The sequence below is a fragment of the Polypterus senegalus genome, chromosome 1, assembly GCF_016835505.1.
Source record: "Polypterus senegalus isolate Bchr_013 chromosome 1, ASM1683550v1, whole genome shotgun sequence".
Lineage (NCBI taxonomy): Eukaryota > Metazoa > Chordata > Cladistia > Polypteriformes > Polypteridae > Polypterus > Polypterus senegalus.
Genome location: NC_053154.1, coordinates 121189367 through 121210883, shown reverse-complemented (window position 1 = coordinate 121210883; position 21517 = coordinate 121189367). Strand labels below are relative to the sequence as shown.

Below are 21517 nucleotides of genomic sequence, written 5' to 3'. Positions count from 1 at the left end.
GTCGTGTGAAGTTGTAGGGCTAACTAACCACTTTGTCACTGTGATGCCACTTTTTAAATACAGTAAATAATTTGATAAACACAAAAAATGTACAGCAGAAATGGCACATTTTAAAATGGCTTTGCTGAGAAGAGTTTCATTATACTGTCCTCACACTCCATATGATTTCAAGATGGAATTTTCTGTGGAATTTTAAGAATATCTTAAATCTATAAAATGTCCTTGGAAATGGCTTATGATGTAATAAACATGTTTAAATGTCAATATTATAAGTATAGTATAATGATCTGATGTGCTATCCAGGCTTATATCCTGAGCAAGGATAAAGCAGCTTATAAAATGAATAGCTGGATGGATGGACACCATTACAATTAATTTTCATTTTTTCAGATGATCTTTGGAGACCTGATGAGATTTTGCTCCATTCTGATTCTTGTAATTATTGGCTTTGCAGCAGGTACTGTACTACTTTTTTTTTAACTTTTACCCCTTTTGTTGTAGTTTTTTATGGACTTTATAACAGATGTGATTTTTTTTAGCATTTGATGTCCACTTTCAAGCTCTAAACCCTGATGTCTATGTGTACTTCAGCGACTTTCCTATCACCACTTTTACACTGTTTCAACTGATGATGGGTCTGACTGATCTCCCTGGACCGCCATTAATTCCTGTGCCTGACATTATTATTTTTCTATACATGATCTACATGTTTTTTGCCTTTGTGCTACTTCTGAATGTCCTCATTGCTTTGATGGGTGACACTCATTATCGAGTTGTACATGAACGCCGGTTGCTATGGAAAGCACAGGTAAGAAGAAGATAAATCATGGAGAAAATATCACTGCTTTAATACTGAATCTAGTCAAAACCTTAATTACATTAATACATTCTGTTAGAGAGCTTATGCTGTTAATTAAGTTTAATTAACAGCATAGGAACTCATTATTTTAATCCTTTAAGCATGATTTTTTCTATTGATGTGCAATGAAGTGTAATCCAAAAGTCATCATCAAGAAAAAAAATTAATATAAAGAAAGTTCAGTGTGGCTATTAATTATGCAATCCGAATGTTAGCATCCTTTCAAACTCCAGACTGACAGTCACAAGCATTAATTTTTTGGTATTATTTATCTGAGGATATTAAATTTATATTATGAGATCATCAAACATTGACTAATTATTTTTCTTGCCTTGATACATTTTAATAATAATTCTTTGCATTTTGAATTCTTCATGTGGCAAAGCAGATGAGGAGTCAAACTAGACTAAAAAAAATACAATAATGCATGACTTTTAGTTACAATTAAAGCTGATGTGTAGTCCTTAATTTCCTACCACTACAGATTGCTGCAACCATACTTTTATTAGAAAGGAGACTCCCAAAATGGCTATTGCCTCGACTAGGCATTCCTGGAGATGCTGTAGGATTAGAAGAAGGAAAATGGTATTTCAGGTAAAATATGTTCCGTATTCACGACATCAATGTTGAAATATTTTTTAGTAAATAGTCTGCTTCATTATAAAGAATATACTGTTACTCCTTTCTGTTACACTTCTCTGTCTATTTCTTTTGGTAAGCTTAAGGATAAGTGTAAACTATATACCTGGTATCAGAAATGAAGCATTTCTTGTTACTACGCCTTCTAATTTAGACTGTTAAATCCAAATAATAATGATAAATTAATCAACATAATTCTAATACTTCATATATACTAATATACAATTTGATTGTTGACATGGTTGTGCAGTGCTTAGTACTACTATCTCACAGACCCAGCATCCTAGGTTTGAATCCTACACGCGGTTACTGTAGTTTACATGTTCTCCCTATGCCCATGTGGGTTTTTCTTTCAGCCCTGGAAAGATGTTAAGGGTAACTGGCATTTTACACTGGCTCAGTGTAAAAGTGTGGATGAGTGTGCTCTGGCACACAATACAGGGACATGATGCTAGATTGGATTGAATTAAGCACTTTTAAGAATTTTAAGTGTTATTTGTGTATCAATATACATTTTGTATAACTGAACAACTATAGAACTACTAGATATCCTGTGTCTAGATAGCGATTCTCACTGAATTCTAACTCATAACACTTAACCATATGTATAACTATAAACAGAAAATGTCAAATCCTTAAAAGACTTAAATACATGTTAAAATGAACAAACTGTAAAGCAAAAATCATCTTTGAGATTGCATTGATTTGGACATGTGCAGAAGAGAGATGATGGGTATATTGGGAGAAGGATGCTAGGGGATGGAGTTGCAAGGCAAGAGGAAAAGAGGAAGGCCTAAGAGGAGGTTTACAGAAGCAGTAAGAGGACATGCAGGTGATGGGTATAACAGAGCAAAATGCAGAGGACAGGAAAATATAGAAACACCCCATAATGGGAGAAGCCAAAGGAAGAAGAAGATAAATTACTGTTAACATTAGAATCAGGGTATGACCTGTTAAAAAATTGAAAGGAAAACAAAAACTATTAACTGTATTCCTGGAGAGAATAAACCTGAAGAGGGTCTACAGTGATTTATAAAATGCAAAGCAATAGTTTGACTGGCCTAGGTCAAACAGATCATACCACCCGGACCCATACTCCTAACCCAACCAGCGTGTTCTAGGTTCAAGTTAAACATGAAGATCTGGTGTTTTGTCAGTAACAGAAACATTCTAAGGTTTCAGTCACTCTAATGGTTCATTTCTTGAACAGGATATTGAATCAAGTAAGCACAGTCTCATTCTACAAACACAGTGCTGGCTAATAGAAAGGCAGACAAGTATATTATTGGACCAATGGATATGGCAAAGTCTTTGAAGTTAAGGGAATTGAAATTTCGAACAGAGGATACAATTAATCTAATTCACATTTTCAAAATTGGCAAGGACATTGACAAAGCAGATGCAGCAAAAATGTTCCATCCATCCATCCATTATCCAACACGCTATATCCCAACTACAGGCTCATGGGGGTCTGCTGTAGCCTATCCCAGCCAACACAGGGCGCCAGCCCACCTCAGGCAAAGATGTTCCACTGTGAGACATGCCTGAACACCACCAGAGAGACACCGCATCTTTATCAAAAGGCACGTTTTATTTTCTCCCATTTTGCACAACACACTGTGCTCCTCACACCAATCACCACTCCTTCGGGCTTCTCTCTCTATCTTTGGACTGCCTTTCCTCTCTTCACGGGAGCCTTGTCCCACTCCCACTCCAGACTCTAGCTCCCAGACTGTAGGAAGGCAGGCCCTTTTATTCTCACCTGGATGTGCTCCAGGTGCTCCCTCTGACGACACTTCCTGGTGAGGCGGAAGTGTCGGGAAAGCACTTGGAAGCACTCCGGGCATCCCTGGAGGGATCCTCCTCCATCTTCCCGGGTGTGGCGGAAGTAAATCAGTCCTGGACCCTCTGAGACTCAGGGCGCCCCCTGGCAGTGGCCACAGGTCCCAACGGACATGAGCCTCCTTGTTCTTCTCCGTGGTCCTCCTCTGATCCAGGGCAGTTGCCCCCTCGTGGCCTGGAGGATGTACATGCCACCTCCCGGTCCTTCCTGGTGTCCTTGCTCGGTCGCAGCCCCAGTGAATCGCCACACCACCTAAATATATTGTGTTGACCTTAGTAATCTTAAAGAATAAAACAAACATTTGTTGAGGTGTACTTACTGTATCACATGATTTTATGTAACTTAACTTTTCTAGGAAAAAAGGCAAAAGAGAAGATAATTAGGGTTATTATTGTCATGTGTATACAAGTACAGTGAAATTATTACTTGGCAACAACATGTATGTGACGGTCTAGGTTGGCTCTACTCTGCACGGTCACCTCCCAGAGCCACTTGAACCCAGAACCATTTATAACATACCCGAGGATAAGCCAGGCAAATGAGTACACACACAATCAGCAAGGGGTTGGTGCAAATTATTCAGTGCTTTTAATTACAAAAGAGACAAAATGTCCAAAAATGCAGTACAAGTTCTTGCAATACAATAAATCCATAAAATGACGTGAAACATGGAGATTAAAATCAATAAATAATCCAATGAAAACAATGTTAAAATCCCAAGCCAATTTTTCCTTAAAAACACGAGTCCCAGTGCCTCTTTCTAATATCTGGCATTTCTTCATCAGGAACTTGCAGCACGAGGAAATGCCCATCAACAGGTGCAGTCATCCCTTTTTCCTGGGTTCCGGTTCCCGCCGCTACTCCCTCAGCATCTGTAGGACAACCCCTAAACCCCACTCATGTCTCCATCTGCCAGTCCTTCAGCACCTACCTGGGAGACGCTGCATGATATGGCCACTTCTAATTCCCCTGCATAGCTCATTTGGAGTGCCACTACTCCAGCCCCAAACTTGAGTGAAGGCGTGCTGCTCGCTTCCCTGGGGCATATTCCCTACCACCTGCCTCCATTCCTCCTGGCACAGGCTCCTCGCCTTCATGCCTCTTTCTCACTCCCTTAACCTCCATTCCTTTTTTTCTTCTCTTTCTTGGTTTCTTCTCCTCTCCCAATTTCACTTTGCCAGCACCCCTTCTAGAGCCAATTTGGTGCAGTTGCTGTCATCCACCTGCTCCAAGGTGTGAATGAAGCACTTGACCAACCTGTTTGATTTACATGTGAATGCATGATCAGCTAAGCACTCCAATCAACCTTGGAGCGGTGCATGCACACCCGCACATGCACCTGCAACTGCTTGGATCCTGCACATTCCAGGACTTCTGATTATTTATTAAAATTGTGCTTCGCCACAGACCTGTTATCACAATGTAACATGCCACCACTCTCCAGCAACATGATAAGTGAGTATGACTACTTTACCACAAAACTTTTGTCTTCCTTTCTTGAAAAATCTCAGAGAATTAGTATTACAATTTTTAGATTTCATTAATACTTCAAAAACTGCTGTTGCACGGTGGGTAAAATAGTAGCTTAGATAAACAGCAGTGGCACCATGAGAAGATAAACATAATAGAAGAGAGTCGATACTATTACATTATTTTTGCTAAGCTTCATTTTTGATCCAAAGCCTAACAAATACATTTGGAATATGCAAAGTTCACTCAGCAGTTCTAATTAGGATAAGCTTGACTAAAGCAGTGACCCTGCAGGCTATACATAAATGTTTGCCACATCAGACATGGTTGATCCTGAAGAGCATTACAGACAGCATGCCTTCTTTATTTTTAAAGCTTCCCTTTAGTGTGACTTTTGCTTTTGCCATGTGCACCCTAATTGCTTGCCTCCTTGTGAACTATAAATTAATTACATAGATAAAGATCTGAATTTCTGTGGTTGTTAAATGGCTTCATGTACATTAATTATTTCCTATGACTGTCTGGTTTTAAAGTTTCTGGCCTATCACATGTACATAATCTAGCACACTGATCCATGCCAGATTTGTTTGCTACAATTTAAAGATGTTGGGCCATATACCCATTTATACAATTCTTTGACACCTCCTCTGAAGTCAAAAACAAACCTCTGAAATAAATTGAATAACTTTAGAGGAATTTAAAATACAGCATAAGGATTTTACTTTGAGTCTAACCTTTATATTATGATGTAAAAGGTAAAAAATAAAATGTAACACAAGTTTCCTTTTAGGTTTGAAGTTCAAAAACATAACACTTTAATATGGATCCTGGTATAACATTTTGGGGGATCTTAACTTCTGTGCTAGCTCTTGAACCTCGATGAAGAACAGATGTTCAAAAACTACCTTATGTAGCTTGAGGATATTGTACAGAGAACTACACACTGTGACATTTGAAAGTTAGCATCCTATCATCCTTTGCCTAACTGTGTATAGTAGAGAGAAGACAACTAGATAGATGAATAGCTTTTTAGAATTACAGTAAACCCTTGTTTATTTTGGTTAATCCGTTCCAGGCTCTACCGTGATAAATGATTTTCCGCGAAGTAGATTCTTTATTTATAAATCGAATATTTTCGCAGTTAAGAGCATAGAAAACCTGTTTTACGCCCTTCTAAATATGTTTTTTTACCATTATTAGAGCCCTCTAGACATAAAATAACAGTTTCAACTGTTTAAACAGTTTAAACTGTGCTCCATGACAAGACAGATATGACAGTTCCGTCTCACAATTAAAAGAATGCAAACATATCTTCCTCTTCAAAGGAGTGTGCATCAGGAGCAGAGAATGTCAGAGACAGAGAGAGAGAGACAGAGAGAGAGAGAAAAGCAAACAATCAAAAATCAATAGGGCTGTTCGGGCTTTTAAGTATGTGAAGCACCGCAGGACAAAGCAGCTGCAAGGAAGGGAGCAATGTGAAGGTAGTCTTTCAGCATTTTTTAGAGGAGCGTACGTATCCTCTAGGCCAGTGTGTGAACAGCCCCTCTGCTCACACCTCCTCCGTCAGGTGCAGAGAATGTCAGAGAGAGTGAGAGAGACAGAGAAAAGCAAACAATCAAAAATCAATATGTGCTGTTCGGCCTTTCAAGTATGCAAAGCACCGTGCGGGAAGCATATTGTACATCATTGAGGAGTTTTATTTAATACGTAATACGCGCTCTGATTGGGTAGCTTCTCAGCTATCTGCGAATATCGTCCCTCGTATGAAATCAACTGGGCAAACCAACTGAGGAAGCATGTACCATAAATTAAAAGACCCATTGTCCGCAGAAATCCGCGAACCAGCGAAAAATCCGTGATATATACTTAGATGTGCTTACATTTAAAATCCGCGATGGAGTGAAGCCGCGAAAGTCAAAGCACGATATAGAGAGGGATCACTGTATAACTTCTAGCTTTTCAAGGGTACACATATTTTTTTTTACTTTTCTTTTTTTTCAATCAAAAGGTATAAAATAATAACTTTTTACCTCTTTGTGCCCATTAAACAAAGATGCTGATAACTGTAGCAAGACATAAAACACTAGCATATAACACTGGCATAGGTGAGTATAAAAAGATATTTTTCCACTATATAGTAAGAAAGCAATCTATACAGTAAGAAAACAATTGGGTAAGGTGTAAAATACCTCCAGAAGTCAAGTCAAGTCAAGTGCTGGTTTAGGAAACTCTTCTTAGAATGAATGGCCTTGGTGATAGTAATGTCTCTGTGTAACTCTAGTTGAAAACCTGTAATTTAGCAGAAAAGACAATTTCATTGATTAAAGGTGTTAAAGTCCAAATAAAGTAAATTAAATTATGTTAGAACAAAGCTAGGTAAGAGATTATATAAACAGGTGGGCAATGATCGCTAATGATCTTGCCATATAGGCAGTATGTAGACTGTATACTCAGAGATAAACCCCTGGCATGATGCCAAACACAGGACCACAGAGAACACCAATCTTCTTGTAGCAGCACACAAAAGACATTGACCTCTCTTTCCACAACCCACTCACCCCTGGCTGACAATACTCAAGCTTCAAGGATAATGGAAAAAAATGGACCATTGACTTTCTTGTCTTTCTATGCCTCATAGTGCCTTATTTTGTGTCTTGTGTTTTTTTTATTTATACTGTAGCTTAGTTTTTAAACTCTTGCTTTTGACTAGCATTTTTACTCATCTTGTATTTGTTTTTTTTCGTCCTCTTTTTGGATTGTGAACAATAAAGTATCTTTTACATTTCTTCCCAGGCATGTCCTGGCTCCTCTGTTTTTTTGCTCCTCCACATTTGCATTTTTACTTCAGCTCGCACTTAACCTACTGAATTCAGGCATTGAATTCACTTACTCTTAGTGACAGACACTTAACTATCCTGCTGAGATAACCTTGAATCTGACCAGTTAACAGACTTTCAGCACTCACAAGGCATTCCATTATAGCAAAAGAATTGAGTCAAAAGCAGAAATTAAATCAGAATTATACTGCAATATCATTCTGACTACACAAACACTACACAAAATTGTGTTTTTAAAATATAATTTCAACATGAATCAATCCAAAAACTATTGTATTATTATCCTTATGACATATACTAATTATACTAACCATGGCAATTAAGATAATAAACATTCATACAAAACACATTTAAATTAGAAAAATATAGTCAAGTCACCTGCGGTGGGCTGGCGCCCTGCCCGGGGTTTTTTTCCTGCCTTGCGCCCTGTGTTGGCTGGGATTGGCTCCAGTAGATCCCTGTGACCCTGTAGTTAGGATATAGCGGGTTCGATAATGGATGGATGGATAGTCAAGTCACTTCTAATTTAAAAATAATAGTAATTAAAAATCATACCTGCAGGAAAACCTTTCAAATGCAATCTGTATTACTGAACAAATGGTGAGATTAGAGGGATGGAATGAGATACTTACTCCACTGTGTGCTTGATTACTGTCATCATTGTTGGGAACTCACTTCTCAATTAGAACTTGGAAAGCTGGAGCCATGTTTTGTTTCAAATGTGTCATTTGTGGCCCTCCAACTAAGTAAGTTTTGGCCCAAATAATGAAAAAAAATTCTCCAGTAGTCAACAGAATAGCACCCTGGCCTGCTGCTTGCATTGCCTACCTTTATCTACAGTCTATTGGTTTTGTGTTTCCCACATTACAGCAGGACCCCCCAATATGATGGTAACAATCTAAATATGACATAAAATCTGTTGAGACATTCTTTTACACACTATACATACTTGGTAAATTTTCTGCCTGCTGATTAGTCCAACAATTTATCAGTAAAATACACATGCAGCTAAAACATCTACACTTTACTCCACTACACTAAAATATAGCCAGTCTGAATAAAAGTAAAAGAAAACATAGAGATGTGGAGGCACAGCAGTTAGTGCTGCTGCCTCATAACTCCAGAGTTCTGGGTTCAAATCAGCCTGCCTCTGGCCATGTACAGTTCAGTTGTTTTTCACATCAGTGTGCATTTTCCTTCCATATCCTAAACACAAGCACTTTAAAATGTGACCCTGATAGGAGTGCGCATGGGTGTGCCCTGCAAATGACTGGCACCTCATTGATTCCTACTTTAGCCTGAAGCTGTAGGATAGCCATTGGGTCCCCACAGCCCTGAACTAGATATGCAGGTTGGAAAATGGATGAATAGTTTTAGAAAACAATGCTACATTCAACTAACTATTAATTTAAATCACTCATTGTCAAGTGTGCAATCATCATGAACTACTGTTGCTTCTCTTCATTGTATCTTGCTGTGGAACTTGATGCCACTGCTACATTGGCATGCAGGAACGCCCGTCTTAAGGGAATAAATAAGAAGGCAGTGGAATTTTCTGCATTCAAGAATGCAAAGATTTATTAGTTATTATTTATATTAGAATGCGCAGAACATGTCCCTATATTACAGAATGCCCTGGAGAATGTGAGTGGTCACTTGGCCCAAGTCATCCAAACTGATTTGACTCTGCAGGAATGCTAATAATGGGAGTTTTGATATTTGCTCAGTTTTACTATATGTTCAACCTAATTTGTGTGGTCATATATATAAAAGATGTACAGTTTCATTATTTTTGTTATTGTTTTTGAAAAACTTTGTAAGTGCGCTTTACAACAACTCTTTACAAACGTAAATTGAAATGAACTGAATTAAAACTTGATGAATTTTACTTCTGTTTGTCAATATTTTTATTTTACACTACTGTATGTGAAAAGGACAACATAGATGTATCAAAATATAAAAAGGTTTAACGTGAACCTATTTAAATTCTCAGATATGTCAAGTTAAAGATGAAATATTAAGCAGTATTTTTCCTTGTTCTCTCTTATTGTGATTAAGTTAATAGAGCACATTTACAAATATCAACTGGCCACATGAGACCTTGAAAAAAACGAAACTGAAAATGGGTGGATAAAAATGTTTGCTGCATTATTAATAATCATTATAATGATACTAATTCTGTACTTACAGGATTGAAGAAAGAAATGACAACTTCCACAAAAGAGGCCTAAAGAAAATTGAAAATAACGTCACCCACAACATTCGTAAAAACAGAAACGATAGTGGATGGAATTTAATTCATACCACCATTTCCAGCAGTGTGAAAAGTGTGACATCTGGGGAAAATATCTGAAACATCACAAGGATTCTCTAACTGCAACAAAATATATTTGGGTTATTCAAGTTGTTTGTAATTTCAAAGTTGATCTTTTAAAGTAGCACTTTCTTTTATGCACTTTGTACAAAGCCATTATGAATGCGCTAGATATGCCTTTCATGTAAGCAAACCAAGATGTACCAGAGCATCTTTGTACTTGCACATATATATTTTGTACATTTTTATAACTGCATATGGTTTGGAATAGATATTTTTAATACAAAATAACCTTGGATAATTAAAATAAGCCAGTTAAAACAATGTATTTTTCCTATATAACAATGATACACTTTTGAGACAGCAAATTTATGCCTGTGCATACTGATATTAAAACTTGCCATGTCTTCCAGGAATTCTGATAAGAAAATAATTGGGTGTAGAAAATGGATAGATGGATATTGTGTGAGTGAAAAGATACAAGCTGCTCAGCCACTGTTTTAATGGATTTCCTATAGATCAACTGATATATTAGAGAATATTAGAACAATCTAGAAGAGAACAGGCCATTCAGCCCAACTAAAGCTTGCTAGTCCTGTCCACTTAATTCTTCTAAAAATAGTCCAGTTTTGAAAGTTCCTAACGTCTTACTGTCTACCACACTACTTGGTAGCTTATTTCGTGTGTCTATGGTTCTCTGTGTAAAGGAAAACCTCCTAATATTTATGTGAAATTTACCCTTAACAAGTTTCCAACTGTGTCTTGATGAAATCATTTTAAAATAACAGTCTCGATTCACTATGCTAATTCCCTTCATAATTTTATGGACTCAAGTCACATCTCCTCTTAATCTTCTATAGCTTAAACTGAAAAGGCTCAGCTCTTTTAATCTTTCCTCATAATTCAACCCCTGTAGCCCTGGAATCAGCCTAGTCGCTCTTCTCTGGACCTTTTCTAGCGCTGCTATGTCCTTTTTGTAGCTTGGAGACCAAAACTGCAGACAGTATTCCAGATGAGGCCTCACCAGTGCATAACCTCCTTGGACTTGTACTCCACACATCATACTAAATGACCTAAGATTCTGTTAGCCTTTTTAATGGCTTCTGAAAACTGTCAAGAAGTTGATAGCATAGAGTCTATTACAACTACTAAATCCTTTTCATAAGGTGTACTTTCAATTTTCAACCTCCCATTAAGTATGCTGGTCACTGTACAATAGAATACTATGAGTTAAAAACAATTACTCAAAATCAAATCAGTTTGTTTATGACAAATGACAACCTCTTAGATTAATATAAAAACATTTTGAAATTATCTTTGGTTTTTCAGGAGGAAAAAAATGGGTAAAATGATTACTTCATGTTTGGCTGACACCTTTATCCAAGGTGACGTACAGGATTTGGATACGTTATAGTTATTTACATACACTTTTTACAAAGCAAACCAGTAAGGCAGAGATGGGAACTGAGCTGACAACCTTGTGGTTTAATGTTTTCTGCCTTAGGCCTGAACATATCACAATAACAAAGTTTTCAAAAGTCAGGTCTTGTTTAATTTGAAGCAAGGAAGGGTAAAAAACATAAATGTAATAACATATGAGAAGTAAAAATGTACACAAAAAGACAGAATGTAATATTTAAATTAATTTTAAAATATTCTTCAACTTAAGTTTTAAATTCTCTATTTATAATCCCCTTTACACTGTAATAATAGTGAAATAACTTGCTTTGATTGGTACTATACAGTTTGTGGTATTTTTAAAAATCTTCTGTAGTGCTACTAAGAATATTTAAAAACTTCAGAAAGTTTTTCATAAAATCTATTTACCAACTATAAAAAGAATACAAGAGATCAAAAACTGTTGACACATTCACTTTATTTTGCTCTTATAAATTATACAAGCAAGCTTTGATTTCATCATGTTGCAAGTGAAAATAGCTTTCTTTGTGCTTTTGCACATTTAAACAAAAAAAACAAATTAGAATTTAAATTAACATTAAAAACACATTTCATAGCTGTGATTACAAAGCTTTCATTTTTAAATACATTCAATAGGTAATAAATACTGATGTTTATACACAATAATAAAATATACTATGTAAACACTGATACAAGTCATGTGAAAAAAGTGAGAAAATAAAGCCAATTGAAAAGCACCAACAAATATTGTATCAATGGGAAAACAAACAACAAATCTGCCTGTTTGATTCTCAGTGACTAAATTATCAAACTAGTTAATAGTAACAAAAGCACAACTTAAAGAAATGGAACAAATATATGCAGTATGCACCAAAGACTAAATAGCAGCTTACCAAACTTTTTTTACAGTGCATCAAAATCATGCATGTTGACTTCATTAATCTCGGGGTTCATTATCCTTCCCATAAAAATAATAGCACCTGTGTAACAGAAAAGAACACAGTCAAAAATCGTAGGAAATTATTGTCATTTTATAACATTTCAAATGATTTAATGTTATAAAAAAAGCAAAAAAAAAAAATTAAAAAACAACAAGGCTTAGTTTTGTTTGGCATGACCTCACTGTGTATCTGTAAGGTTTTCTTTAAGTTTTCCTCCTTGGCCTAAAGAAGTATACAGTAATCCCTTGCTATATCGCGCTTTCACTCTATCGCGGATTTTAAATGTAAGCATATCTAAATATATATCATGGATTTTTCGCTGGTTCGCTTTCTGCGGACAATGGGTCTTTTAATTTAGGTTACATGCTTCCTCAGTTTGATTGCCCAGTTGATTTCATACAAGGGATGCTATTGGCGGTTGGCTTAAAAGCTACCCAATCAGAGCATGTATTACATATTAACTAAAACTCCTCAATGATATAAGATATGCTTCCCGCGCGGTGCTTGATTGTTTGCCTCTCTCTATCTTTCTCACTCTCTCTGCCTGACGGAGGGGGTGTGAGCAGCGGGGCTGTTTGCACAGAGGACACGGACGCTCTTCTACAAAATGCCGCTTTATCGGGTGCTTCTGTATACTTAAAAGCATGTATTGATTTTTTGATTGTTTGCTTTTCTTTGCGAGCGCTCTCTCTTGACATTTTCTGCTCCTGACGGCGCTCCTTTAAAGATAAGATATGTTTGCTTTCTTTTAATTGTGAGAAAGAACTGTCATCTCTGTCTTGTAATGGAGCACAGTTTAAACGTTTGACTAAAGGGTGTTATTTCATGTCTAGAGGGCTCTAATAATGTTAACAGTGTGGGAGAGTTTTTAAGGGCTTAAAATATATAAGAATAACCATACAAACATATGGTTTCTACTTCGCGGATTTTCACCTATCGCGGGGGGGTCTGGAACACAACCCCCGCGATCGAGGAGGGATTACTGTACATTATATAGGGTGGTCCAGATCTAATTATACAATTTTCATTACGCTATAACTTATTAAGTTTATTGCATAGAAAATCACCCAAAAAATCCCGGACCATCGAGAAGTGTGGGAACTGACGACATGAAGAATCGTCTTCGTGCCAAACTGGATTCGTCCCCGCATAAATCAAAGTCATCCAGATGATCTGGATCTGCATAATTAGATCTGAGCGACTCTAATCTTGTATGAGTGACTGTGGTAGTTTCTGCATCAGTGTGCCCTGTGATGAACTTGCTTACCATTCAAGGTTAGTTGGTTACTTTTCATCAAAACTGCTGGAACGTGTTATGATATCTTGGACTGACAGAGGAAAAATGACTCCTTTCAAGGTTTGTATAATTAGCATATCTATTCTGTAAATGATGACATTGCCCCCATAGGTCTCTGTTGTTGAAACAGACAAGGATACTGCAATGTAATTTGGGGTCAATGAACAGAAAAAAACGTTAAAATAGTGCAGAATATCAATTAGTATTATATCTGTTTTCAGGCTCCAGAATATGTTGGGTGTGTTTTCAAAGCAAAATATTATTATAAACTAGCAAAATACCCGCGCTTCGCAGCGGCGAAGTACTGCATTAAAATTTTTATTAAGAAGAAAGTTAAACCTTTTTAAACTGAGGGAAAATATGCCAATAATTATTTGTTAAGGATCTCTTTGTATACCATGTTGTCAGTTCGGCCCTCCGGTTGTAACATGACCAAGCTGTGCGCTGAGCTTACTCTTGAGCATGCAACTTACAGTTGGCCATTTGAACAGTAATCTTGTCTCAAATCTCGCAGCTTGGATTGCTGCTGTCATAATCGGTTTGAGTTTCATGGTTTGTTTAAATTACGACAGTATTTGCATGATTTGTTGTGTTGAAGTAACATTCGGCATCTGTCAAGCGTTGTAAGCACACAACCGGTTTCAACGATAAAATCACATCCAGCTTTTGAGAGTTTCAAAATTCATAAACATCAAAGTGTCCACTACTGAAATCGTCACCTGTGAATCTAAGATGTTTAAGAGGCGTTGGCGGTTGTCGAAAGGTGTAAAATATTTGGCCATTTCGGTACACTTGAAAGCAACAACCGAACAATTCAGCGGCAGCCATCAACTCACATGCAGATGCAGAGGTGAAGGGCTTAAGCATTTCACTCTTATAGTGCTCCTGTGTAATATAATCATCTCCTGTACCGTCATCAGTCCACACCTTGAACCTGTCCCAGTCATTCAATACATAAGACACAATTTTCCTCCGGATATCAAGAGTGAGCCTGATATGGCCGTGCAATATGTAACAAAGAGAATGGAAAAGGTAGGTGCCATCTCCGGGCATGGAAGCCACTCGGCAAGTGACAGTTCTTTGATTGATGGTGATCACCTCGATAGACATGGTAATGGGGGTTGGAATGATAAAGGAAATGGGTACCTGAGCAATGTAAAGTAAGTCTAAAATACCTATACAATAACTATAATTGTAATAAACAAACAATAAAACAGCGGAAAAGCCGTGGATTAAACAAAAAGGCTGTAGTTATCAGTAGGGAGGCGTGAATCCCGTGGCGAAGCAAGGAAGGGAATGTAGAGACCGGAGCGACGGACGGTCTTATATAGGCAGGCAGCCAACAACGTGGGACCCAACGCCGCCTCACACGGTGACCGAGCTGCAGGGTATGGACGTATATATGTACGTAAGTAGGATTCAGTTAGCGTTGGGAACCCAACCCAAGTACGTGCATTGGTTTCGGTTAGTGCAGGGAAGCCGCCTATCAAATTTCGAGAAGATCGGGCCATAAATAAGAAAGTTCAACATGGCGGACGTTGTTGACCGTTATGTCCATTACCCATAGAATTTCGAAATGAAACCTGCTTAACTTTTGTAAGTAAGCTGCAAGGAATGAGCCTGCTAAATTTCAGCCTTCTACCTACACGGGAAGTTGGAGAATTAGTGACGTTGGAAAGTTCAATATGGAGGCCGACAGTGGCATCATACCATCGAAATAAGTAAGTACATCGGTTTCGGTTAGCGCAGGGAAGCTGCCTACCAAATTTCGTGAAGATGGGGCCATAAATAAGAAAGTTCAACATGGCGGATGTTGTCGACCGTTATCGACCGTTACGTGTAGAATTTCGACATGAAACCTGCTTAACTTTTGTAAGTAAGCTGTAAGGAATAAGCCTGCCAAATTTCAGCTTTCTACCTACATGGGAAGTTGGAGAATTAGTGATGAGTCAGTGAGTGAGTGAGTGAATGAGTGAGTCAGTGAGTCAGTCAGTCAGTTAGTGAGGGCTTTGCCTTTTATTAGTATAGACTAGCAGAATACCCGCGCTTCGCAGCGGAGAAGTAGTGTGTTAAAGAAGTTATGAAAAAGAAAAGCAAACATTTTAAAAATAACGTAAGATGATTGTTAATGTAATTGTTTTGTCATTGATATGAGTGTTGTTGTCATATCTATCTATTTATATATATATATATATATATATATATATATATAAATATAGCTGCGATTGGCAGCGAGAAGTAAAAGAAAAGGAAACATTTTAATAATAGCGTAACATGATTGACAATGTAATTGTTTTGTAATTGTCATGAGTGTTGCTGGCATATATATATATATATATATATATATATATATATATATATATATACACACACACACACATATATATACATATACATATATATACACATACTGTATATATACACACACATATATACATACTGTATATACAACATATACATATCTACATATATACTGTATATACACATATATATACAAATCTACATATATATATCTACATATATATATTAGGGGTGGGACTCGATTAAAAAAATTAATCCAATTAATTAGAGGCTGTGTAAGAATTAATCTTGATTAATGGTATGTAATCGCACGTAAATTTGCCCCAAATGCAAATGTTTTTTTTTTTATTTAAAACGGTTTTAGTGGGCGACAGAATCAAATAATAGACATGGACATGAATATTGTAAACTGAAGCTGTTTTAATTTCTGAAAAAAAGCTTTTAAACTGCATTTGAATTCAAAACAGAAACAAAAATATCATCCCTGGTTAAAATTGGGCAGACTTAAAAATAAAGTGGTAGTTTAAGTACTTTAAGTACATTTTCAGAATAGTATTGTCTTTAAATAATAATAACCAAAATTTCACCATAAAGTGCAGTTTTCTTCTTAAAAAATAAGTCAGAAACATAAAAGGTAATTTGACCAGCTTACTCTTTAAACTCTGAGTAACATTAGCCAAAATTATTTTGTACATTAGGCTAAAACAGTGTGATCATTGAACATTTTGTAATTAGATGTATTTAGAATTACTAACGGTCACGGAAGTCCAATGATCCCCAGTAAGAGCCACAAAGTCCGCTTTCTGTAATGCATCTAATTTTGCTTGCTTTTCAGTGTGCACAAAACCATGCTTTTATCAAGGCTTACTTTCGGGTAGTCGAAATGATCAGTCGTAGGAGCGCTTTATTCCGACTCTAACATTTTTGTAGCTGTGATGTGTGCATCAGTGTAATGGATGTACCAGGAAATCATGCATTGACAAAAGTTCCGTTTGCTTGGAATTGAAAGTGTGATTAAATCGTTATTTTTAGCGCGTTATGGATACATGCATCGAAGCTTCTCAACTGTGCTTGTGCTAAGAAAGGGAAAATTTTAAAAATAGCGTAACATGATTCTCGTTAACCTAATATTTTTCATCGTCCCAAACCAAGGAGATGGGAAGGTAAAATGAATCGGGTAGCGCGCTACATAGTCAGTACATCCCTCTCGGGAATCGAACCTCGAATGTCGGCGTTAGAGAAAGACTCTACAATTGCGCCACCGCTTGTCTATGCTAAAGTATGTATTGTAGATCGGGCTATAGATATACATTTATATATATACCCGTGTATCGCAGTGGAGAAGTAGAAGTTATGAAAAGAAAAGGGAACATTTTAAAAATAGCGTAACATGATTGTCAATATACAGTAATTGTTTTGTGAGTGTTATTGAATGTTGCTGTCATCAAGGATTTGATTATCATTATTTCTTTCAATCAGGCTCGTATTTGTATGCGATGTGTTCAAGTTACATTCCGTGTTTGTCAATCGTTGTAAAGATAAGAGGTTTCATTCATCGATTAGTTCCTTACTGCATCAATAAACAGCTCGTCTTCCTTTTTATCTGTGATGTGACAAACTGCATGCACGGGTTTTTTTTTTCGCTGTCTTCCTTTAGCGGGACATTGACTTTTTCCACCGTGTGCTTTGTTTCCACAGTAGCTGCATTTATGAATATGCTTATCAGGCGCTTCATATTTTTGCTGCCTTTTCAATTGTGTAATTGGTTTTGTTCAGCTCTTTGGAACTGTTGCTTTTTATCTGTGCACTGCATCAGTTCACGTGAGCCACTCGGTGTACTTGCATCGAAGGTTCCCAGCTGTGCTGGTGCCATCTCGTGCTATGTCCATAGCTTTATTTAATGTTACCTTAGTCCTGGCACTTAAAACTTTCTCTGGCAGTTTCGCTGAGTTTGTGTCAAACACCACCCTGACCATCTCATCTTCCTCTCCATAAGCACAGTCCTTCACCCGTGAATATTTACCCGTGGCAGTTTGCTATTGGATTGCGCTGACGGATGGCCTTATATGGGCAGGCACTAAATTACAAGCGCCAGCGTAGCCTGTCTATGAACTTAATTTAAAGTGTAGGTTTACATGTGCTTTGTTTCAAGTAGCAGAACTCGCTTCTTATTGTTTCGCTGCCTTCTCAATTATATAATGCATGTTTTCTTGAGCGCTTTTTTGAGGTCTTCCTGGTTTTCTATGTACTGCGTGATTACGTGGGAGGCGTGATGATGTCACACGAAACTCCGCCCCCACGGCGTTGAAGCTCATCTCCATTACAGTAAATGGAGAAAAACTGCTTCCAGTTATGACCATTACGCGTAGAATTTCGATATAAAACCTGCCCAACTTTTGTAAGGAAGCTGTAAGGAATCAACCTGCCAAATTTCAGCCTTCTCCAGGGAAGTTGGAGAATTAGTGATGAGTCAGTGAGTGAGTGAGTGAGTGAGTGAGTGAGTGAGTGAGGGCTTTGCCTTTTATTAATATAGATTAAGAGTTCTGTTTTATGATTTTGAAAAGAAAAAGTTTTTAAATCTTTTCTGAAAGGTCACATTCTGACTTTTAATTAATTACCAACAGAAACAGTGTTGCATTTGTAGTGAAAATATAGAACTACTACCTTGCATTAACACATTGGATTTATTAAACATACTATCAAAAAATAAAAACATTTACACTATGAAACTCTGGCACATTAGTTTATACAAATCTGAGACAGAACAAGAAAAGACACACACAATTATCACTCAGCATTTGATCTACTGCCCAACATTCCATCTTATTATTGTTCATCAGCTATTTAATGAAAAAAGAAAATCGAAGGACTATAAATCTTAAAAAGCAAATCAAAGAATATTTAGTCAAAACAGGTATATTCTCCTAGCAGCAGTAATTAGTTACCAATTAAGAAAGTGGCTGGAATTACAACTTGCAGCCCTGGTGGCCCACAAGGATCCAAGATTGACACCACCACGTTGAGATGTAGTAATTTTTAATGTATGATTTTTTTTTAAGAATAACATGTATTCTATAAATCACTTTGTGATGATTAACTGTAAGAATGTAAAGACCACATTTAGTTTGTGTTTCTGATAGAACTGTTAGGTTTAAGAAGGGTAGGTCCATAACATCCATTCAGTCAATTTAGTGAAGTTTTATAAATACAGATAGATCAATGCTGCCACCTACTGTCTTATCAAAAATATTTCAAGAAATAAAAATATTACACTATATACCCTGTATATTATATTAAGTATTCTTTCATACTAAACTGGAAAGAAACAAAATAAGCTCTACAGGTTGAGTATCCCTAATCCAAACTGCTTAGAACCAGAAGTATTTTGGATATTTCAGATTTTGGAATATTTGCATATGCATAATGAGATATTTTGGGACACCCTTGATCAAGTTAGGAAATGCAGACAGCTTAGCTAACTAAATGACAACTCTAGCATATAATAATTCTTATCACCAAGCCATTAATTTAATGTATTGTGACATGAGAAACAAATTAAACCTCAAAAAGGATGAATTGATGGGACTGTATTTTAGTTATCTTTTAAGAGAATATTTGCATATTTGCACTGAAGAACTTTTTTGGGGTTTTGTCAATTTATATTGGCTACCTTTTTTAACATTTTACTGATTGTATTAAAGGCAAATAACATTTCATATAAGTAAGTCAAATTTTACAGAACTAAGTTCAAGTCAAATCAATCCCCACCAAAAAATATATATATTGGCTACCTTTTGTTACTTCTCAGAAACTGGGAATATGTCAACAAACCTTCACTCAATCATGCCTGCTGTGCTGGAAGCTATTTGAACACCAATGAGGTGTTATATTCAGTTTTTGTTTGGTGTTTGAGTACATACTGTACATAAAACACAGCATGTTTTTGCCAAAATAAAAAGGAAATTTGCAGCAGTGACTAAATGAACTCATATTGCAGTAAGGGCACCAAGCAAATGAAGCTGCTTTTGTTAACCTCAAGCAGTGACATTCTAATAATGTACAAGTCATCTGCAATTTTAATGGTATGTAGCACTTTTGAACTGCAGCACAAATATTACTGTGTTGCTTCGCGGGGGACAAAGCTGTGTTGTGTTGCTTAGTAGTTCTGTGTCACAGGACACAGACCCCACTTGATTGTCATTCACGTGTCGCTGCTTTGTGGCACTTTATCCTTCATGGGGGACTCCCCTCAACACGCACCCTGCTTAGAAAAAATAAATCTGCTTTGAATCAGCACATATGATATGTATTCACATACAATTTATTTGGCATATGTGTATTATCACACTAAAATCCATGCCAAGTTTTATAAAAGATAATCCTGGTGTTGAATTTTCCATTTGTGGCATCATGTCTGCGCTTAAAACGTTTCAGATTTTGCAACATTTCGGATTAGGGATACTAAACTTCCATAATAATAATATTCATTGGGAAAGGTTTTTTTAATTAATGATTGTCCACAGTGAAGGTAAATACAATATCATGGTACAGTTAAAAACTTTTATTGCTCACCTGTTTTCCTGTTTCTTACAATGAAAATGAAAGGATGATCTGCCATTACTTGTGGATACAAAACTAACATTCTAGTAAGCGCAATCATTCCTGAAAAAAAAAAAATATATAGTATTGTATATAAAGTATTATACATGTAATTTAATCTATGTAAAACACATTGCACATTTTTTAGGAAACTGTATTCTTTGAAAATGAAATGAGTAATTAGTAGAAGTAACAAGTTTTTGGGGTATAAATATGATTTATCCCAGCTTGTCCTGGACCCGAGGATGCCACTTCCTCCTCTAGTTTTCTCTCCTTTCCTTTTCACTTATACTCACAGCATCTGTCATCCACACTTTGGTTTTTACAGTGCTTGGTAAACATATTTTCCTTGAGCTTCACCAAACTGTCTTCCTTATGCTTCACAACACACTCTCCACAACATATGTCATCCCATCTCTTTTCTTATCTAGGAAACCTCTCCTTTTTCACTGGTTCGTCTATACTATTGGTAAATGCTGCTCTTTGTGTATACTGTCCATCACTTCTGCTAACAAAATTCTTTTGCATACACCTGCAAGAATAAAATAGTTGGCTGGCATGGAGTCACTCCAGGCTTCATCTCAACACTGTGCTGTTAATATACATGGCATATTAGCATAGCATACTCTCGCTACAGTATCATTATCAACAAATAAAAAAACACAGGTCAGATTATTTTCTTTTTTTCTACAACATCATCAGATTTCAATCAAATGAATCATATCATTTTTTTATATTTTGGAATATTTCATCTTTCTGTTAGAAGGTTAGATTTTACCCCTAAATACTGATATCGACATGTCTATCCATAGCAGATACATACTGCTCTAGATATACAATACCACCAAATTTCTCTATTTAAATTAAACAAGATATAATGTTTTTTTGATGAGTGAGTCAGTCAGTCAACACTTTATATTTTACATTTTATATATACAGATGTGGTGCCCTTTATAATAAACTAGCAAAATACCCACGCTTCGCAGCGGCGAAGTACT

At 36.6% G+C, this 21517-nt stretch overlaps 2 protein-coding genes across 5 annotated transcripts in view; one reads left to right on the top strand and one right to left on the bottom strand.

Moving 5' to 3' along the window:
• LOC120531525 (transient receptor potential cation channel subfamily V member 6-like) overlaps window positions 1-10553 on the top strand; it is a 50561-nt gene extending 40008 nt beyond the window's left edge. For both annotated transcript variants that reach the window (XM_039757023.1, XM_039757013.1), the window contains 4 exons: window positions 391-457; window positions 540-808; window positions 1344-1453; window positions 9839-10553. In XM_039757023.1, coding sequence (XP_039612957.1) covers window positions 391-457; window positions 540-808; window positions 1344-1453; window positions 9839-10001 — 609 coding nt within the window. In that variant the 3' untranslated portion in view covers window positions 10002-10553. The remainder of the gene's footprint in view (window positions 1-390; window positions 458-539; window positions 809-1343; window positions 1454-9838) is intronic.
• Window positions 10554-12085: 1532 nt separating this feature from the next.
• serpini1 (serpin peptidase inhibitor, clade I (neuroserpin), member 1) overlaps window positions 12086-21517 on the bottom strand; it is a 40228-nt gene continuing 30796 nt past the window's right edge. For all 3 annotated transcript variants that reach the window (XM_039756983.1, XM_039756992.1, XM_039756999.1), the window contains exons 8-9: window positions 20493-20582; window positions 12086-12361 (exon numbers count right to left, since the gene is read on the bottom strand). In XM_039756983.1, coding sequence (XP_039612917.1) covers window positions 12285-12361; window positions 20493-20582 — 167 coding nt within the window. In that variant the 3' untranslated portion in view covers window positions 12086-12284. The remainder of the gene's footprint in view (window positions 12362-20492; window positions 20583-21517) is intronic.